The 21,451-nt window shown below is 39.6% G+C and overlaps 1 protein-coding gene across 1 annotated transcript in view; it reads left to right on the plus strand.

The window, feature by feature from the left end:
- The window catches only part of VEZT (vezatin, adherens junctions transmembrane protein), a 45,483-nt gene extending 37,056 nt beyond the window's left edge, over window positions 1-8,427 (plus strand). The window contains exons 10-12 of the mRNA XM_010008068.1: window positions 1,722-1,822; window positions 3,000-3,207; window positions 7,847-8,427. Of these exons, the coding sequence (XP_010006370.1) occupies window positions 1,722-1,822; window positions 3,000-3,207; window positions 7,847-8,427 (890 nt within the window). The remainder of the gene's footprint in view (window positions 1-1,721; window positions 1,823-2,999; window positions 3,208-7,846) is intronic.
- The last annotated feature ends 13,024 nt before the right edge of the window (window positions 8,428-21,451 follow it).

Genomic DNA, 21,451 nt, shown 5'->3' on the forward strand with positions numbered 1-21,451 from the left:
TACATGCTTCACCTTTCTTTTTAACTTTGCGTTTAGATACTTCTGGAATATCAAATCTTTAGCCCATCCCAGCCAGCTTTCCTTGTTTGCAAAAGCAGGTAACTGGTCCTTACTAAAATTGTCATTAATGTGAACTGCCTGCCTTCAGAATACCATCCCTCAGTATTCAATGTATAAATGAGAAATTGAAAATAGGGATAGGTGGGCCTTGGCAATGTCATCTAGCCCATTTCCCTTTTCAAGGGTAAATTAGTGTTTATGAGTAAATGTTGTTTACCTATTCCTAAAACCCTCTCTCTAAAGACATTTTACAGTATTTCTAGACATAAACTCAAGCACTTAATTCCATTACCAGTAGAAAGTTATTACTGAATACAAATACCTTTTGCTGCAATGTAAAAGCAGTACTTTTGATCCACCCACAATGGAAATTAATTTCCTCTTTATAGCTCTTACATTTTTGAGGACAGCTAACATGGTTCTTTCTATCTTCTCTGCATGACCCTGTGTCCTTCAGCTCCTCCCAGACAGCTATCCTTTATTTAGTCCTCTGATCATTGCCACTGTTTTTCTCCAGACTCCCTCTAGTTGGTTCACTATACTATTGAATGAAGGAGCCCCAGACTGAGCACTGTGTTCCATTCACAGCCTGTTCAGTGCAAGAGTAGAAATGTAATTGCCTATGTCTTAACAATCAGTGCTGTTGATGTGTAGCAGAATGTAGTCTGGCTGTTTGCTTGCAGCAGGGGATACGTGACTACTAGGCTGCTCGCATCCTTTTCTGCTGCCCAGTCCAGTGTCATATCTTTGTGCATTTCACTATTCCAAAACACAAAAATATCTGAAATCCTGTTCTTCCTGGGCTGTGTCTCTGACTTTCCAGTATTATTCTTGATTCTAATTGTGTCCTTCAGTATTCTTGCAGATTATCCCAATGTCCGTAGATTTGATGAGCTTAAACTCTTTTCTTTAACCCATTGGAAATATTAGAGTATTGGACTTGAGACAAATCCTCACACAATATATTGTTCTTGTCTGAAAATGGTAACTGCACTCTGATTATCCAAAAGACTGTTTTATACACCTAACAGCAACTTCTCCTGGCCTATGCATTTTGCTGATGTGTATGTTGTGACACTGTGTCAAAAGCCACACTGAAAACAAAATGCAGGATGTCTTTGGCTTCTTTCTATTCATAAGAGGTGTTAGTGCATTGGAAAATGAAATTGGAGTGATTTGACATTTTCTGTTCTCAACAAACTGATACTGGCTGTCACTTATCTCCTTGCTACCTTCCAGATAGCTTCCTGTAAATTTTGCCTAATTATTTCTTCCAGTATTTTCCAATAGTTTGAAGCTGATTTGCCTCTAGTTTTACTGTTTTATTTCTCTTTTTAAACTTGGGCACCAAGTCTTTCTAATGGTTTTACCAGTTTGTCTTGCCATCTGCAGGTTTTCAAAGACGATAAAATTGTTCAGATATGCTAGCTGAAGAATTTCAAGAGGAATTTCATCAGATCCAGATTATATAAAAATATCTGTGTTATTTAAATGCTCTCTAGCACAGTGTCTCAATGTATTCTAACCAGCCTTCTAATCATTTCTTTCATGTGTGCCAATCCTCCCTAATGAAAATGCCTGGACTCTGCCTGACAGAGTTAAAAACATCATTCAACACTCAATCTTTTTTATTTAATCCCTTTTCTTCTTTCCCCCTAAAGGCAAACCTGAAGTTTCCTGTGACAGCCTACAGCACACTACAGTACCTTTAACACGGCCTGCCATATACATAGAAAACAAAGATCCAATCCCTGAAGAGCAGGTAAAAAAAAAATAGGACCATTTAAATAATAATTGGAGCTTGTTTGCTGTATCCATTCCTTTTTCAGTTGCTTGTGCAGTGACCTTGTCTTACCAAGACAGATCAAGTACCTAGCCAGTGCCATTTCATAATTGGACTTACAGAATTAAAAATGTATATATTCCTTCTGTTGTTCCATGGGGAGGTATTCCCCATCCTGGAAAAAAAGAGCTTTAGCATTCACTTCTTCTCATGCATATCATTAGAAATAAGTGACAAAAGGAGAGCAGCAACCCACGTCAGAGTAATATAGAAAAAAAATGTGAATTTCTAAAAGGCAGTATATAAAATAAGAGTCCTACTGGCATATGTTAGATGAACTGACACAGCTACAAAAGGGGGAAGAAGGTCCAGAACAAACCAGCCTGTCTTCAGCTTGAGTAGTCTATTCATTATTGGATACCTAAAACTGTGACACTGAACAGGTTTGTGTTGTTTGGGGAACTCGTGTGTCGTGGTTGGGCTGTCTTGGAGGAAGGCTGACCTCCTCCATCCTAGAACTGAGCAGCAGATGCATTCAGAAAGCAGGCTGGACACTCATTCTCTGCTCTGTCCCCACTGCCTTCTCCCAAGCCCACCCCACGTGTCTTCTCTCTAGATTTTTTTCCATATTAAAGAGCTGGGACTAACAACATTATTGGCTGTCTGTTACACCATAAAGGGAGCTCTGTTTTTCCATGCTTATAAGACAATATAGTTACAATTGGAGAAGCTTGCTATTCTCAACATCCTCTTAATAAGGATTTACATAAGTTAGATCAGCAAGAGGCCTGACTGAGGGAGAATTGCTTACAGTGTAAATTAAAAAGGAAAAAGAAATCCCCATTGGAATTGCTTATCCCTACCTGTAATCATGGGGAAGTTGACTCCTGTTTTCAAGGCATGTTATTCAATCATACTTGTGTATGAAAGTAAATCTGAGGTGACTTCAGCAATGTTAACTTTCAGTGAGTGGACTTGCTCCAAAATTACACAAATACAACTGAGAGCAGTGTCAGATCCACAGGCTATGCCCAAACAGGGCTTTATCCTACTACTGAGGTTGACTTGTGTTGAAATTACTTGATCATGCATCAGATTGTAGGACAGAGTCTACACTGACAGTGAAGATAATTTTTTTTTTCCTTTCTTTCTTTAGGAATTGGAAGCATATGTTGATTATTCAGATACAGAGAATGAATACAAAAGGGAAGATTTTTACTGCTTTTCCCAGGAAGAAAGAGAGAGACAAGAACGAGAGAGACAGGAATCTAAGAGGGTGTTACAAGAATTGAAATCTGTACTGGGATGTAAAGCTTCAGAAATAGAAAGACAGAAATGGAAACAGCTGTTATTCAGTGACCATGGTAAGCACTGCTTTTGGAAATTAATTCCTTTCTAAGGAATTAATTAATTCTTTATTAACTCTTAAGAACTAAGCCTAGGGGATTTCAAAAGTGTCTGATTGCCATCAACTTCTGACCATGTTAGAATTCAGACAGTGCTTGGCTATAGTAGTGTCTTTCATAGAGCTGTGTGGCCTTAGTTTGCTGTTCCATCTCTTTGTATTACTTGTAGCAATCATTTAACTAGATATTGAAAAGAACTCAAGACAAATGGGAATTTGGCTCTAAACAAAATATTGAACTAAAATATTAAAATATTAAGACAGCATAAAGAGAACTGTCGGGCTATACACCACACAAACTGAACTGATTTTCTCTCATGACTTTGCAGTAAATATGAATTTTAATCAGGGTGCATAAATTACTTTTCAGAATTTAAATAAGCCATCAGAAATTATCCCAGACTTACAAAAATATAAAGGTTAAGAGCGAAGAGCTAGACTTTTGTCACAGTTTGACTCAGGTCTGACAACAATGCTCTCGATCCCCCCTCCCCCCAACCCAGGTAGGGAAGGAGAGAGAGAAAAAGAGAGAGACTTGGCCGGATTGAAAACTAAACTACACAGCTTTAATTAAAACACTAATGAATCATACAAGAAAATATATACAATTATATACAGATAGATTCAGGTGTAGGCAAAAGCCTCTCACCACCCCCCACCCTCAGCAACTCCCACAGCACTTTCCTGAACTGGGAAGAGTCCCGAGGAATCCCAGAGCTGCTGCTGGAGAAAGCAGAGAGTTATGAGGGTCAGGAGAGATCAAGCCTGAGGATCGACGGTGATGGATGAACAGAGTCCTCCCCGGACGCCGGCCATGGACGGAAGAGAAGGGGAGAAGAAGAGAAGGAAGGAAGTTGTCTTCTCTGATCTCTGACCTTCCTCTGAGCTTACGTAGATATATGGAATGGAATATCTTTGGCCAATTTTGCTGTCTGTCTAACTCAGCCTCCTACGGGGGGGTCACAGATCTCCCCATAGTGTCTGAGCCGGCAGAGTGCAGGTGCAGCCTTGAAGCCTCAGTAGTTAGAAAAACATTCCACTGTCTTATCAGCCTAGCAGAACACACTGATGCTAGTTACAAGAAAGCTTACTGAAGGAAAAAAAAAATCAGTAAAAAGAAAAATTGGCTTCATCCTGGCTCAAACCAGGACACTTTGAAATACTAAAGGCTCATAAAACAGTAAGACTGGCTTTTGTTTCCATGAAAGAGTGATTATACAGAACATGTTTTCCAAAAAAAATCCCAAAAACCCTAACAAGAGAATTATTTCAAACTAGCCTTTACTAACTCTGAAGACCACTGGGTAGCTCCATTCACTTGCACTTGAAGGCAGGAATATGGAACTCTCTCTTGCCTCAACAAGACAGTCAGTTTCTGTTCTAGCAATAACCTGATTGCTATTACTGCTTGAGGTGTATGATTTATTATCTTTAAAATAATCTTTTATCTTTTTTTTGGAGAATTTTGTAGAGTAGGGATGATGGTTGGACTTGGTGATCCCTTTTTCCCTTCTTTTTCCCATTTTCATCCGTTCTTAAAAACAGTTTAGGAAGAGTCGTTTGAAAAATTTCATGTTCTCTGTTAAGAAAAACAACCCTCAATTCTGGCAACGTATCCAAGGATTCTGCCTCTGCCAGTGTCTGCCAGGAAAAAATACCACGGGTTGAGTCTTTAGTGGAAACACACAGTAGCAGACCATATCTATTTTTGAGACTGTTTCTTTAGACATCAAACACATAGAAATATCTGTTCTTCACAACTTGTTTTTTTATGTCCATTTAGCTACAACTATGGTAAAAGAAATCACTTGACCATTGGTATTTTCTCTTCTAGCTGAGTTAAAAAAACCATCTAAGACATCAGATTGCATCAGAGTCTGCTCAAAAGCAGGATTTCTGTATTAACCTTCTGGTGTTAGATTTGATACACACAGCTCTTCACATAAAGCTCTTCAAGTCTTCCTTTCCTCACTGTTGAAAGGAGAAAGAAGAAATCCTACCACCAGTTCAAGTCTTGACAGATTCAGTGGCTGCTGCAGAAAAAGTTCTTGTCAGGGGAGCTTGCATAGGATATTTCCATATCTAGGTTAGTAGCTGCTACCTGTCCACATCAATATATCCTCAGGCCATTTGTGGCCATAACTGGAAGGAGTCAGCTGACTCCCATAACCTCCATTAACTGTTCACCTGAAAGCCTTTGTGGCTCATGTTAGTTCCTTTCTTTTCCATGTATAGATACTACATTATTTTAGGATTAGAGATTCAGTGGTGGGGAGGGAGGAAAGTCTGATTTCCTCCAGCTGCTTATGACTAATCATTGATTATTTCCATCCTGTACAAAACTGGAAAACATGAGAGTGGTTCATTAAAGTAATTAATATTGTCTCCTTTTGGCTCAGAGGTTGTGTGTGTCTAATCTAAAAGACTGATACAGAGAGCAGACAACATATTCTACTGCTTGTAAAGGAATTTTCTTCATTATGTCTTCAAAAGAAACACAAGTCAGTTAAACATGACATAGTGGACCCTGACATAGTCCTGCTGCAGACTTTATTTATCTATACACATGGGTCTTTCCTTAAAGAAACAGTTTTGTGAGCTGTGATTTCCATGCCCAGAAAGGCTCATATTCTTGCCATATGTTCATATTCCATGATAGCAGAGCCCTCTTAAATCTTGCTTTTAAGAGTACAATCATATCTCTCAAATCATGTGTTCTCTCAACTTGTGATTATTGTGAAAAAAGATCCCAAAAAGATTCAAAGGCTTTAATCTATTAGTCAATGCACCTAGCTAGCAAGCCATTCTGATTTGCTAGGGTGTTTAGTTCATTGATGGAGGGGCTGCTGAGGGCTTCACCATAAAAGATGAAACAAGTTGTTATGTCTAAAGAACACAGCATGAAGTCAACTGGAGATGGTAGATTAGATTCCAGAATTAAAATGTCATGTTAGCAGAGCACCAGACTGAAGCACATGTGCTCAGACCCAGTAGCATGGTAACACTCCTCACAGTCTGGCCAGTAGGTAGTTTATGGAAGTGTCAGTGAGTTTACATTTTGGTCCTTTGGCATCCTGTTGAGCTAGTGAAATGTAAGAGCTTTTGAAGAGGTCTGTGGAGTTATTAGTGGCTTTGTTTTCATTGGTTGAACATTATAAAACAACTTTCTTGTGGTACAAAATTCTTCCTAGCCTTTCCCGTGTCCCCTTCCCCCAAGAAAGTTGCATTGTACCCACCTGTTTTCCCTTCTCCCACCTTGTCCATATCACAGTTCTTATACAGCTGTTTCTCAGATTTGTGAAGCTACACTCTGAGACTTGATAAATTCCTCCTTGCCTATTATTAACTAAGCAACTCAGCAAATTGGCCAGCTAGCAATCTGATTAATTTTTTGACAAATTTTGGCTTTGGAAATATTCTTTGGAGGAAGTAGGCAAAAAGTTTGCTCCCAAAGGATAAGATCACTGTGCATATTCCTGCCTCTTCAAGAAATGGGCAGAAATAAGCAGCAGCATGTTTTTTACAAGATGGGGAAAAAACTGCCCCACTAACAGTTGAGTCTGGTGCAGTGCTCCTTTGGTATAGGTTTTAAAACAAACAGTACAATACAAACTTGAAGCACAGCCTTTCAGTATGCTAATAATAATAATTATCCACGTGACAACCATAATGATGTGCCTGCCTTCAGCCAGCTAAAGTAAGTATTACTGAAATAGGATGCGATGGAAAAAACTTAATACCGTAAAAATTTTGTTTCCCGTGAAAAGTTTGTGCATTTCCCAGAGTTATTTTCATCTCTGCTTACAGGGATAAAGTCAGAATGGAATTAGAAAGGGAAATGCCACTCGGGAATCTGCCGTTGCTGCTCTCATTTATGTTCGTGCTGCTACTCTAATGGAGCTACTGCAGTTTAGGGAATCTGTTACTTGGAAATGGACATGATATCGTTTTCTTTAAAAGAAAGACGTCTGTTCTTCAAGAAGTGCTTGTACCGAGTTGTACTAACCCTTAACACTGGGAGGAGAGACTTCCTGGCAAGCATCCCGTTGCTGGCAATGGGACTCGCTGCTGCTACTAACTTGAAGAGAGGCTAAATTAACCACACTTAATTTGTGAGGACACCTCACCTGACTGTGTGACCCTGTGTTGTACTTACACGTTGTGGTGTACGAGATCAGGTATTGCCTATAAGGACTTTTCCACGTACCAGCTGTCTTTATTGGATTAGGTAAAGTGTTGCTTAAAATGAAGACAGTTTAAATCTATACATAGTGCAGTAGTTTCACTTGTTTCTCACTTCAACTTTGAAAGCACCATCTGTGTTGGATGCCAGTTTTAGACATCATCTATTTTGTGCTGTCTCTTCGCGTCACAGATTGTAAGGAGTAGTTACAACAAGTAGCTGTCACGTTTCACTTCAGCTTTGTGATTAGAAAACACTGTTTTAAGTTTTGTTTGAGTATCTTTTTTAGTTTTGTTGTTTTGTTTTTTAAAGTAATTTTGACCCTTACAATCTTGCATCTTTTCAGACACAAATAAATGATTCATACGTAGCAGCTTGCTTTTAGTTATCATTTAATTTTTTCCCCCTTTTTAAGCTGCAGTGAAACCCTTGTCTCCTGTAGAACCGCTGAAGCTACTAAATAATTTGGAATCACATATGAATTCAGATGCAGAAAAGCAGGACTGCAGCCAAAGTTGTGATAAATCTGAAGAAAAAGACTCTGATCCAAAAGTGAATGCTGCTGATAAAAGCAGGACAGAATATTTGTATGAAGAACCTGAGAAGGAGAAAAACAAAGACGGTACTACTGATGAAGGTGTTTCTACAGGGGCTGAAGAAAGAACGTGTTACCAGCATGAAGGGGAAGTTGAAGAACTCAAGGTGAGCAATATGGATGGAGAAGAGGTGTCCCAGTCTCCCTCTAAGGATGCATTGTATTCAAAGATCAAGCATAGGCTGGCCCAGCTCCACAGATCAACAGATTTAAACTTCACATCTGGTCTGGCTGCACAAGTTGCTGCCAGGTCCCTCACTTTTACTACAATGCAAGAAGAGACTTTTGGAGATGAGGAAGAGGAGGAGGAGGAAGAGAATACAGAGGAGCTGGAAAACCTTGTGGAGGACTGTGAGAATGAAGATAGAGGCTCTGAAAGTGAAGGAAAAGTAAAAGTCTGAGCTGAACTTTGTAAAAGCAATAGCAGGCAATTTGATGGAAAAAACTAAGGTGGGGTGTGAAGATGAAATACTTGATGGAAAAAAAGGAGACCTAAATATAATACATCTTGTTCTCTAAGTCTAATACACAAAGTAGGACTTCTAAGTATAGTGAAGATTTGCAGGTAAGAGAAGTTTAGGCTGCCTCCAAGAAATCGTTGGCTGTTGCCTTTTTAAGATCCTAGTGGTGGGTTTTGGAATTTACCTTTGTGTTTTTTGTTTTATTTATTTGTATTATAATGTATTGTGTTCTTTTTCTAAAAAGAAGGAAAAAACATGTCTTGAATTACAACAGACTCCAGTTTTTGCTTTTTGATTCTGTTGTCATGTTATCAATGTCAGTTCCAACAGAAAAGCCAGGACATTTTTTTTGGAAGAACCTGAACTGTTCCCTGTGATCTTCCCCCACCACTTGAGTTTCCCTTCTTGTGTCTGCAGTGTTGGCTAAGGCACCGTAGGCATTTGTGATTCTGTGGCTAGTGACATGGCTCCCAACTAAAATGTAGACTTTAAAATAAAAACTTGAAAGAGCTAGTATGTGATGTGTCCTGGGGTATGGGGCTGAAATAGTGTAAAGTTAGCCATGCTTCATGTTAAGGTTTATTTAGAATTTTATGAAGGGTTAATAAATTATTTCTAGATGTTGTAATTCATGTTAGAGAAATGAGTAGTATATGTTAGGGAGAGTTATAAGCACATTAGTAGAAAGTACACTAGAAAGCTAGGAGCTGTCTGTTGCTTTGATAACAGATGAGAAGTAAATACCTATTTACAGAATCACAGAATGTTGGGGGTTGGAAGAGATGTCTGGAGATCATGGAGTCCAACCCCCCTGCCAGAGCAGGACATTTATTAAAACAATTATGAATTATTTGTTAACCTTTTGTAAACTGAACCTTAATAGAATTGTTTTATTTGATATAATGATTGTTTGTACATTTTTGTTTATGTCCTGAAGTAATTTTCTTAAAGCAAAATGATCTGAGTACTTAACAAACAGTATTTTGTTTCACCAGCATACTTGTTTTTCCCTAATGTTCTTTCATTTTTCCTTAGGTCACAACTATTACCTGTGTCATTAATAATCCATGAAAGAGCAAGAATTGCATAATTTCTAAGGTGCATCTTGTAATTTAGTCAACACTCAAGTCTGGATATTTGGTATGAGGTTATGTGGGTTGTTTTTTTCTCTGTGATGGTGTTAGGAGGAGCAGCAAACTCATGCTCACCTCTCAGAGGAGCTGGTTAATGGCTTCACTGCCTTTGCTTCCTTTTGCCCTCTGACGCAAAATGAAGCAAAGGTCTCATGTCTCTGATGAGAGGTGACACTTAGTATTGAATACTCCACTTGGATTTGGATACATTTCCAGTCACAAAACACCTCACTGGTTACTTAGGGTATTTATTGCCTCCTCCTACTCTATAAGAATAAAGAGGTTATTAGATGCAAGTGGTTTGGAGCAGTATTTTCTAGGATGCTCTCATGGGAAGTGGGGAAGCTAATGAAAGTCAGCAGGTGAGGGTGGAACTCTTGACTGTATGTCAGTAAACAAGTGCTTTCTTTCAACCTCCTGCTCTTCTATTAGTGATTTTGTATGAATGCTGCTAAATACATGGATTTTCTCACAAGACCATAAAGAGGTAAACAGCAACTGAGCGAGAAGGGAGTATGTGACTGTGCCTCACAAACAGATTTTGGGAAAAGAATGTTTTGTCATTCTTCATTAACCAGTAACACTGTGTTCTGTGCCCTTAATTTTGTGTGACTGGAAGCTGAATGGATGATGTCTTGGGGAACTTGTAGAAGAAAAAAAGGATGCTTGCCTTAGTGTATTTAGAAGCTAAGCCTCTTCTTAGTGGTAGAGTGTATTCTTCTGTAACCTGAAACGGTTAGGCTAAGATGATGAAACACTGTTCTATTTTCTCTGTGATAAGCAATTTTTTAATCAAGTCTAGAAAATCTGCTTTGCATAAGTTGTGTTTGAAGCATTGTCCATGCTTCTGAAAAAGAAGTCTTCCTCATCCTTGACTTGAGATCCTTGAGTTCACAAAGTGCCCAGATATTTTTGTTCCTAATTAATTGTTCTGACTGTCTAAATGTATCTTTCACTAATATATTCCCATTAACTCATCCAGTAGCATCTCATGATCTAATGTTGTGTATCTCAGAGCTGATACTCCTGACCTTTTCCCGTGGGTTCCAAATCTTAGTTTACAATCTGTATGGCTATGATACCAACTTGGATACACAATCAGATATAGGATATGAATTACCACTGTCATCAGAATTTTGGATAAAGTCAGTAGTAGCATAAGTGCTTTCCGTTGCTACTGAAATAGGTTTCAGAGCTCACGTTTATCAAAGTTCTTAGCTCTTTATTCCTTAGCTGCAATCCCTACCAAAAGACCTGGAGAATCTCCTTTGGCAGCTCACTTGGGACCTAGTTCTATAATGAGCTGGTCTTGGTGATTAAACCAGCCTAAGAAACCCCATCATTAGTTGTTCATTTTCACCCATCAGCTGGGTCAACACAGGCGTTTGTGGCCATGTTGAAAATGAGCTCACTGAGTCCACTTGGGTCAAAAATCCACCCTTTTCAAGGGTCAGTTTTCACCATTCTTTTTGCAGTGATGCAGTTTGCAGCATTTACCTCCCAACAGCTGTATCAGCGCATGCTGTGTTGCTGGCAGGAGACTCAGGATTGCTCACATTTACATTACTGGCAAAAATGGTGCACTGTGAAATTACAGCCTTGACATTAGACATGGATATGATCAAAGTATGACTTTTTGAAGCAAATTCTGATCCTACTTTGAACAAACAGATTTTCTACAAGCAATTTGACTGATACGCATGGTCTTAATGCAGTTTTAGAAGCTGCATGTATGAACACCTGGGCTCACTTGCTTTCTCTGCCTCTCATCACATCTATATGTAAAAGCCATCAGGTCATTTATTTTAATTTATTTAATACTTTCCCTGCAGAAGAATATGACTAATAGTGCACAGCACACAAAGCATGGCTTCCTTTGATTTGATCACCAGGTTCCATCTACATATAAGTAGTCTGTATAACCCATCTTTCCTCGTTATCATGTCCTTTGGAAGGACTGTGCATACAGGCTGTAGATTCCTTCAAGTACCCAACAGATTTCTTGGCAATCATAATTTATTGTTGCATTTAAAATATATGAGCACACTGAAGTGTGCACTAGCACTAAAGAGTTGTGTTAATATATTGAGCATGTCAAGGTCTGAGTCCTGTCCTGTGTTCTTTGGCTCATTACCCTAGATAGGGATTCTTGTGAAAACGGAACGTTTACTTCTTACAGCTTGGTAACTTTTAAAAACTTGTTAACTAGGAAACCCACAGTGAATAATGGGTTATGCCAAAGGATATCAACAGCCAAAATTATTTGTGAAGTGCAGAGCTAACATTGTGGTTTTTTCCTATTCCATTTCCAATTAACAGCTCTGTGAAGCCATAGAGAAACATTTATTACAGGGTTAAATAATTTCTTCTCCTCCTGCCCTACCCAGAAGGCACTGCAAAGATGGCCATTGCTTCTGAGGCTGGATTGTAACCTAGCATTACATGATTTATGTCACTTAACTTTTACAGCTGGGGATCTAGGTAAAGGCATCAATGGTGGCAATGATCTGTGATAAGAAGATGACTTGTCCCTTTTTTTATATGCATGTCTTTGTGACAGACATGAAACAGTGGTGTAATGGCAGTAAATTTTGAGGGTTATGGATAATCAAGAATCTTTCAAATTGACTCAAATGAGCCTGTGTCAATCAACTATAAGCAAGATTTGCCATCACAAAGGCTTCTGCTGTTGGCTGCAGTAATGAGATCGTTTAACTCCTGAAAGAGGATTACTAGACATCACTGAATCTTGCACTTAGTTATCTAAATGCAAGATGAAATTGGGTAGAATAGCCAGTTTTGCTGAGGTTTCAGACTGTTTTAGACTTATGTGGGGAAGAAGAACCGTTTCCCACAGACTTTGTCCTGAGCACACGCATCTGTGTGTGACCTGCCTGTTTGTGTGCGACGCTGGAAATGGTGGATCTTTGTAACTGTCTTTGCAACGGTCTTAATAGAATTTGCAACTGTCTTAATTATCTAGTAATTAATAATCTATTAAAAAAACCCACCTAAACAGTGGACTGTGTAGAGTTGTTGGCCCACACCGAACTCTGTCATCTTGCAGTCCCTTTTTTTCTTTTTTTTTTCCTTTTTTAACAGAAACAAGGGGTCAAGTATACTAAATAGCCCTTACTTTAAAAGTATTTAGTGAAGGGCCACTGTTGCTCTGCAAGTGACTTGTTCCCAGGGCTAATTACTCCTTAGCATTAACAGATGTTTGTACTGTTTCCTCTGAAAAAGTGGGCAGAGGGTGAGAAAGGTACTTGGTCAGTGTCAAGGGTCTGGCTACTCTGGGATCTTGTCTATGATGGGGACTAATAGCAGATGTTGAGGGAAGAGTATGAGAAAAGGGAGACCATGTAATGATGTTTCCCCAGGCTAATCCTCAATAATTTGTGGCTCAGGGACTTCTTGAGCCAGTGGTAGTGGCAGTCAGCTTAACAAGTCTTGATGGAATCCTTTTCCATACATTTGTTCAGTCTCATGTTTGGTCAGTTATTACCAGTCGCAATGCCAATGTGTGCTCATCTTTATTAGAGTCTTTTACAAACAAGATTTGTCCATAATGGCTTTTAATTTTCTTTTTTAAACTGAGCAAGCCCACCTCTCTCAGTCCTTCCACAGAGGTCATGTTTTCCACCTTTTGGTTGTTTTTCCTTAGAAATCTGTCCAATTTTTGAAGTATAATGACCAAAGTGTGGTGCAGTATACAGATGTAACCTCAGCAGTGCTGAGGATGGAGTAATAGTCACCTCCCATAAAACACTGAACCATTCAAATATATTTGAGTCCACCCAGGAAAAAAGTCTTTTCAGATCTTGTACCCCTAGCTATTCGGATGACAAATGAAAATATTTAGTCTGATGGAAGAGAAATATTTATTCACTGTCAGCAGGATTTGGCTGGACAAGGTTTTTCTTTGTTAACAAAACAAAAAGTTGTTAAATCAAAATGGTCTTTCAACAGCTGCCACCTGGTCTAACACAAACAAAAGATGCCAAACAACACTTGTTTAAATTTTAGCTTGACTTTTCAGAGCTGTTCTGATCTCTTATCAATAAATGTGTATCACAAAATATGTTATCACATGAGAATATGGATATATGGATATCAGAGATCAAGCTGAAGGCTTCTGTGGCTGATTTTTTAAATGCTTGGAGATGTGTTTTATTAATATTCTAATGATATGTAATTGCCTCATGTATGTGTTTTTATTTTACCACCTTGAATTTTAAATGTCAAAACCCACTTTGATCTATTTGACTTGGAAATTTGTGCAGTGATCAGATCAGTGGTAATGGTACTGTAACTGTGGTAACAAGACATGGCCATTAGGTAGGGGTAAAATGTACCTGCTGTGAACTTTGCTTTGTAGTTGGACACAGCAATATAGTTTGAGCTATGGATCAGTGTGTAGCTGTTCTGGATGTTCTGCCTGACCTTTCATGCTGCCATCTCTGATGTTACTGGCAGGTTTGTCAGAATAAAATTTAACCCAACAATTTAAATGCTCTGTTAGCCAATTTTGCACTTTCTGGCTTGAACACAGGACTCTGAAGAAGTGACTGTAGTTTAACAGATGAGGAAAAAGGGTTTGTTTCTCCATTACAAAGTGAGTTATTTTAAGAGCTGAATAGGACCAAAACTCAAATACTTTCACATGATCAGCAGATTTTTGACCTTTATACCTTCTCAGCTTTAAATCTTAAAGGCCTCATGGATAGTCTGCTTTAGGAGATGCAGTTCTATAGCAGCTTAAACTGATCCAGGTCCAGGCTGCTGTGGGCCTGCCATGGCCATGCAATCTCAGGTTCTTCTTCAGGCTGACTTTGGTAACCACTCAGTGATTTAGGACACCGATCTGGCTGACAATGCACAACTGCTATAACTTTCTGCTGGCTCCTTCAACTAAGTCATCGTGTGGCTGCAAGAGCACGAATAGCACCTCAGGGGAGCAGGAGGGCAAACATGCCTGCATGATGAGGAGGAACGTTGTAGCTCAAATTTACATCAGTTTGACTTAAATGTTTACATGCTGTGAATTGACATCATTAATGTCTGTACCAAAGTGGGATAAACTCAACTCCTTATGTTCCTCCCCTCATCTTCTATATTTTATGTTGATTGAGGATGATGCTACTCATTCTTTTCCTCATTCATTTTGGCCTCACCTTTTTTTTTTTGCACTTCAGGCCTAGGCTGCCCTGTTGTGTTTTCCTCCACAGAGTGTCTAAAAGCTCTTTATTCTACTGCCAGCAGAACTGAAACTATCACACATGCCTTTTTCTCTATCCTGCTTACTGTTTTTACCTTTCTGGTCCCTGTGGCACCCACAGTCCTCTCCCTTTGCCACCACTCTTAAGATTTTCAGTTTTAAAATAATACACAAATTGGTTTTGTGTGTGTTTGTAGCACAGCATGAGTCATCTGTATCTTCAGCATCTGAATGACTAGAGCTAGAAATATATACTGACTATCCCAGTTGACTTGAGACCTAAAACAGAAGGTGGACACCATCATGGGGAGTACTACAGTCAAAACAGAAATAATAATGTATGGCAGCTCAAAATTATACCACCCTTTTGGTGTATATTGGCTTTTATATTTTGGTGTATATTGGCTTTTATATGTAATTCTGGCTTACTGAAAACCACCAGTTGTGTTTTAGAAATAACTGCAATTCTAGTACAAGCTCCCAAAATACATGTCATTCATTGGCTTCATCTGTGCTCAAATCACAGTATTTAAACACTGCTTCCTGACCTTCTCCAGCTGCATGGAGGAGAACTGAAAACAATCTCAAATATCCAAATAGAGCGTGACCAATGCTTTCCGTTACTTTGTGCTATTAAAAAGGGGTCCATTCCTAAATAAACAAAAAGAGAAAAGTCAGTGTTTAATATCTTCAGTAGTCATTACTAGCAGAGAATCATGCATTTGATCTCAATAGAAGCACCATAAATGAAGGCTGTTTATAATCTTTGATATCTGTGTTTCTATAATAATAATAAGAAGAAAAGGCTTTAAATGTATTGTGGGATAAAAGCCAGAATTCTATGAATTGTCCTCCAAATCTTTCATCCAAAGCCACAGCTGGTCAAATTTAAACAAGTTCATTATGTCTCTTCCTGCACTGCTTACTATGACATTGCACTCAAAGTTTGTTATGTCCTAACAGGAATGTTCACAGTCAGTCTGCATGCACCTGTGTGCTCGAGGTCTGCAGAGCTTGCAGAGATCATAGAACAATTCTGAGTGAAACCAATACAGGAGCAGGATGCCTCAAAAGGACTTTGGGTTTATTTTCTCTGTCTTGCTCCATTGCAGCATCCATGCCACATGCGATCCCATTCAAACATTTTTTCTCCTTAGCTTTCCTCTTCGTAGACCATACAAACCAATTGTGGAGGATTTTTTAAATTTGTTTCTTGCTTAGGTTACTATCTTCTTATGTGCCAGGTACAGTATTTCCAATAGAAACTTAAACATTAGTGGCCACACTGCAAAGCGCAAGGCCTGGGCACAAAAGGGCTGCCAAGGTTCTTTTGGTTTGACCACTTCTGGAAAGGTTGTATTGAGGTGATTGACTATGGGGGCACTAAGTTAGGTTCAGGGACTCTGCAGTTGTCTTTCAAAGCTCCAGTTTTTGCTAGGTCTGTTCTTTCCTCCAGCGGTCTCTCCCTTCTTAGCAGACTTCAGCTCTTCTCAAGCATTCTGCTGCCACATCTTCAGGAACTAGGCCACTTCTTCCCTTAATTTCTGAATCCATTGTCTAAACTTCATGAAATACAGATTAGAGGGAATCCACACCAAGGCACTGCTACCCTCCTAGTCCTTCCTGGACTTCAGAACATCCACCTGCAGAAATCTCCCTCCTTAATGATCATAAGATGGTCTTATCTCCTTAGCAAAACTGACCCTCATTTACATGAGCTTTACTTGTTCTTCCCAACAGGAGGGTGGCACAATTATGGCTTTCCTAAATAAGCTTGCTTCTTCCTGCAGTGGGGGCTGAAAACGTGCTCAGCAGCTGCTATGCCAATGTCCTTTGGCTCCACAGCTGCCCAGCCTTGAACTCAGGAAGCTCTGGGATCTAGCAGTTGTGCTTAGACCTTTCCCACTGTCACAGAGCATGTGTTTTCAGAACACAGTTACTACTAAATCTCCCCTGAATTGAACCATTTTGATTTTTTATTGAGCAGCATTAATGGATTATTTCTTAACTTAAGGGGGTTGTGTGCATTTTTCATATATGAGTATATATACACACATGCACACACTTTGCATTGTATGTTTGTATTTCCAGGTATCATGTTGAAAGCCTTGTCTAGCAAAGAGGTTGTATTTTTCTTATATCAAACTTCCCAGTTACTTACTCAGAAGCTAAACAAAGACTTAGTTCTTGCTATCTGAGGGCAAAAGAACTGAATACTGTTTTACCAAGTAGGCTGTGTGGAAGTGTTTAAAATGCTCACTGATTTGACACCCTCCATTAGAAAAGCTATTTAACCTTATTTCCTCTTATCAAGGCTTTGCACCTGAGCTGCTGTGGTTGCCTGTATGTCCATCTGCCCTGTCTTAAACACAAACAATACACGTTCCTCAACATTTCCTGCCTGCTAAGTCTTAATGTTACCCAAAACAAGGCCGAAGGGCAGCAGAGATGGCCAAGGGAACCACAGGGAAAGAAAAGAACCTTGACAAACTGCTCTTTAATTGATTACTACATGAGAACTAAAATAAGAGGAAATATTTCAGAGAACAAACTGCAGCTAGAGATTTCTGGCAGGGCTACTGAGGAAGATCATGTGTAATACACTCTGAAGTTGAAAGACACTGGGAGAGATCCACAATTTCATTTCAGTGTGGAACAGAGACAGGAAACGTCCACCAGACTGGTGGTCTTCAGCAGCTCTTAAAATCCCCTCTATTTTATCTACATTTTGTTTCCCCAGACAGACTCAGTCCTGCTGTGCTGGTATATCAAGCTGATTGTAAACCACTCTCTGTATCTCTTCATTTGGGCTCTGCATGATGTCAGTCTCTTCCCTTACCCTGCACTGGAATGCCACATGGTTTGGTTCTGCTGGGAGCCTCCTCGGCACCTGCCCTGCCAGTGGCTTGATGCTGCTTTCAGCACAGGTGATCAGACCTGCAGGTTTAGATCAGCAGGTCTTGAATGCAGGTATGAAGCCAGCTGGTTGGCTCTGTTAAGGCTCCAAGAACTACAGTTCTGGACTGGATGTAGGCAGTAGCAGGAAGACATCCCTGGGTTCTGCCCTTTCTTTGTGTTAGGGTTTTTTGCCGATGATGTTTTCTCAAACTCTTGTTTCTCTTTCTCTTACTTTCCCACTTTCCTTCCTTTTTCCCATGACTGAATCAGGACCTAAAGTGTTTTTTACATATCTGATGATGCACATCACCCGGATTATTTTTAAGCCATTTTTTAAAATTTTGGCTGGATTTCCCCAGTTTCAGAAGTAGTTTTCTCAATTGTAATGCTAGTCACTTTCCAGGTCTTTTTGGTTGCTACTACTTCTTCAGCATCTGTAGTAAAATTCTGCCTCTCTGCTGCATGCATCACTTTTTCTCCTTATCTTGTATCGCTTAGAGCTGCCTAGGTGGTATGGATGTGGCTTAGGCATCCTTCAATTAGTAATGATTGAATGGAATAGGGAATGCTTTTACAGGGATGCAGAAATGCTGTGTCAGCACTTTGATATTTTATACAGAAGTTTATTTATCATTCCTCTTTTATCCTGAAGATGAAATTAATTTTAAGCAATCCTGGCAATAGTTTCTGCAGAATTCTTTGCTGGCTCCTTAGTAAAAGCACTTTAGTAATGAACACTGGTTACTCTTGTCAAAATAAGCGATGACTGAAGAAAGAATGTTTTCCTATGTGTCATACCCTTCCAATTGCACATTTCCATCTTTCAGAGACCTGTATGCTGTGCAACCACGTGGCAACAGTCAGCACAATCCCTTTTTAGCATCACATAGATGGCTAAGAGAATAATGTGCTGGTTGACGAGACTGGTAGCAGGTAGATGTTTAACCTAGGAACCAGGCTCAGGGGCTCTGCAGGAGATGTCTTCTACTTGTCTTGTAGGAATAGACTTTCTCTGTCCACTTTGAAAGTGGCAACAGTACAGACTGGCTCCTTTTATCTGAAGCTTTGTGGCTCCCTCATAATGCTTAGACTTTATTATCAGAGCAAAGGCTGCATTCTGCTGATGTTAGGAGCTGTGGTTGATGCACACCTCTTCCTGTGAACTCTCCCTGTGTTGGTTTTAAGGTCAACAGCTGTTGATAGCTCTTCTCGCTTAGGTATGACTCACTCTCACCTAATTCATATCCCCAGGAAGGAAAGCTGAGAGATGACTGGGGAAGAAGGAAAATAATTTGATCTTGAAAGGCAAGGGGAAGCTTGGTGAGGCAGGAATATTTCTTATTATGTATTTAATCTGATTGCCTAATCAGTGAATAATTTGTTGTGCAGTACAAAAGGTCTTGCTTACCCTTTGCTGTCTCCAGGTTTGTTTGGTTTTATATGGAATACTGAACTGATCCAATTGCTGCTGTTAGAAGGAGAAGCCTGGCTACCAAGAGGGGTCTGTAATGTTTTCCTTTACTTGGACATTTACTGAATGCTAAATTGCCTGTGTGCATTCTTCATAATGTACCATATGCAAATATTCTTCAGGAATTGATACCACCACTTCAGACAGTCAGTATTTTCTATGTAAGAACTGTACATTTCCTATACTGCCAAGAATGTATATATATATATATATCTATGAAGACTTAAGATTGTATCTTTTTGAGCAAGCCTCTTTCTTCAACCATCTGAAACTTTCTCCCTGTTTCTCAAGTACTCTGCTAATTTATTAGACACTTGTGTTACATTGTGTACTTTTTTGTATCAGCTGTATTGCTGTACTTCTCCTTTCTTTCATTAAAATCTGTTCTTCTCATCCTTCTACTGTGCTGCTTCATACTGGAAATACTCATACCACATCAGGTAACCTGGCCTAGTATAGTGGGTCTAGCTGAGGTTGAAGCCAGCCCAGCCCTATGGTTCCACTGGTCACTTTTATTGTATTAAGCTTCCCTAGGGTGATTTTGCAGCATAGTCTATACATTAATAAGACAGCAAAGACACGAAGAATGGGATACCCATGGGATAAACAAGTGGACAAGAAACAGAAAATGTACCAAGAGATGAAGCCTCTAAGTCTCATGGAAGGTTGTTTCTGCTGACATATGCTAAGAAACGTGGTCTTTCTGACTGAAGCAAGTTTTGGGAAGAGACTTGAAAGAGGAATCTAGAGGCACTTTTTTTCCTAGAAAGGTGGCCTTCAGCTTAATTCTGTTGGTTCTTTATGCTGTCTCCATGCTTACTCATCTTTCAGGTAGAAGAACAGAAAAAAATTAATGCAGAATTGGACCTGTTTGCTCTGCTTCCATTAGAGAAACAGCTGATTTACAAACAAGAAAATGCCATTTCCCAAGAAATCACTCCATGAACACACAGAGAAATAATAGTGCTTCTTTTATCTGCCCAGTGAGCAGCAAGATTTTCAGTGTTTCACTGATGCTAACCCCTTTCTAGCAGTGCAGGATCTTCCCTGACCTACAGCTGTACTCTGAATAGTATCTGTTCCTGGTGTAGCATGGAGGAAGAAATAGTTCAAAAGTTAAACATGACAGTGAACATAGGGTATTGAAATAAAGTGAACAGAACATGCACATGAACCTATATGTTGAGTATTTGGCAGTTTTTGAGTTTGGGAGATCAGCTGGCAAGAAGGGAAATACCAGGACCGTCTGCTCTTGGGGAACCTGCTGTTTCATCTGTAATTAGATGCTTACTTAAAGAATCTTTAGCACCACCTCTATAATTCTAGTACTGTATATAGAAACAGCCACATCACCCAGCCTTGGTTTTCTCTTAAGAGTCCTCATCACCTTCATTAAGACCGCTTTTGTGCGCCCAATTGCACCTGCTTAGGTGCTCATAGCCTGTGCATGAAAGAACCCTGTGGAATGTCCCAGTGGTAGCATTTAAGGATTTCTTGTCTTGGTGCTGTGGTAGCAAGGAGCAGGAACACACACGCAGAACAATCATGCTGGTTCTGACCACATGTGGCACCGGTTTATACTGAGATTTTAGGCGAACGCCTGTCTGTATGACAGCATATGTTCATTCCAAAGTTGCATTTAGGGATGATGCCACAGCGGGAAATATTTAGGAAGAATGTTAGTGCAACCAGCACAGGGAATTTCACAGGCCAGTGCAGCCTTTCCAGTCACCCAGAAAACCATTTGCAAAAACACCCACACTAAAGCTAATCTGTCCTGACCGCAATCAAGAAGGCTTTTCACTGACCTGGAGGGAAAGCATAGGAGGCCAGTAATTAATGCAGCTGAAAATGCTACTGTTAATTATCTGTCATATTAAATCCCTCTCTACTCCTCTGGTAATTGCTTTGTGTACAGATGTGAAGTTCTGAACTTCCTCAGAGGGGAATGGACTAGAATTATAATATGTGCTGTTTTCTGCTTCTGTTCCATATAAATTAATGACAAAATGCAAGAAAAGGATGGACTTTCCATGACCTGTCAAAGGTAGCTAAGAGCAGCTCAGCAAAAGACTGCATACCTAATTTTGGGCTATATCCTGTGTTCTTTGCTGTCACTGCTGTCAACTGCTTCTCAGCTATTAACAATAGGTCATCATCATCACACCCTGCAAGATGTATTGGTTAGATGAGCAGTGAAATGCCACGTGTGACCTTTGCATTCATACCAGTACTCTGAATTTC

Source organism: Chaetura pelagica, unplaced genomic scaffold (assembly GCF_000747805.2).
Source record: "Chaetura pelagica isolate M959 unplaced genomic scaffold, ChaPel_1.0 scaffold50, whole genome shotgun sequence".
NCBI lineage: Eukaryota > Metazoa > Chordata > Aves > Apodiformes > Apodidae > Chaetura > Chaetura pelagica.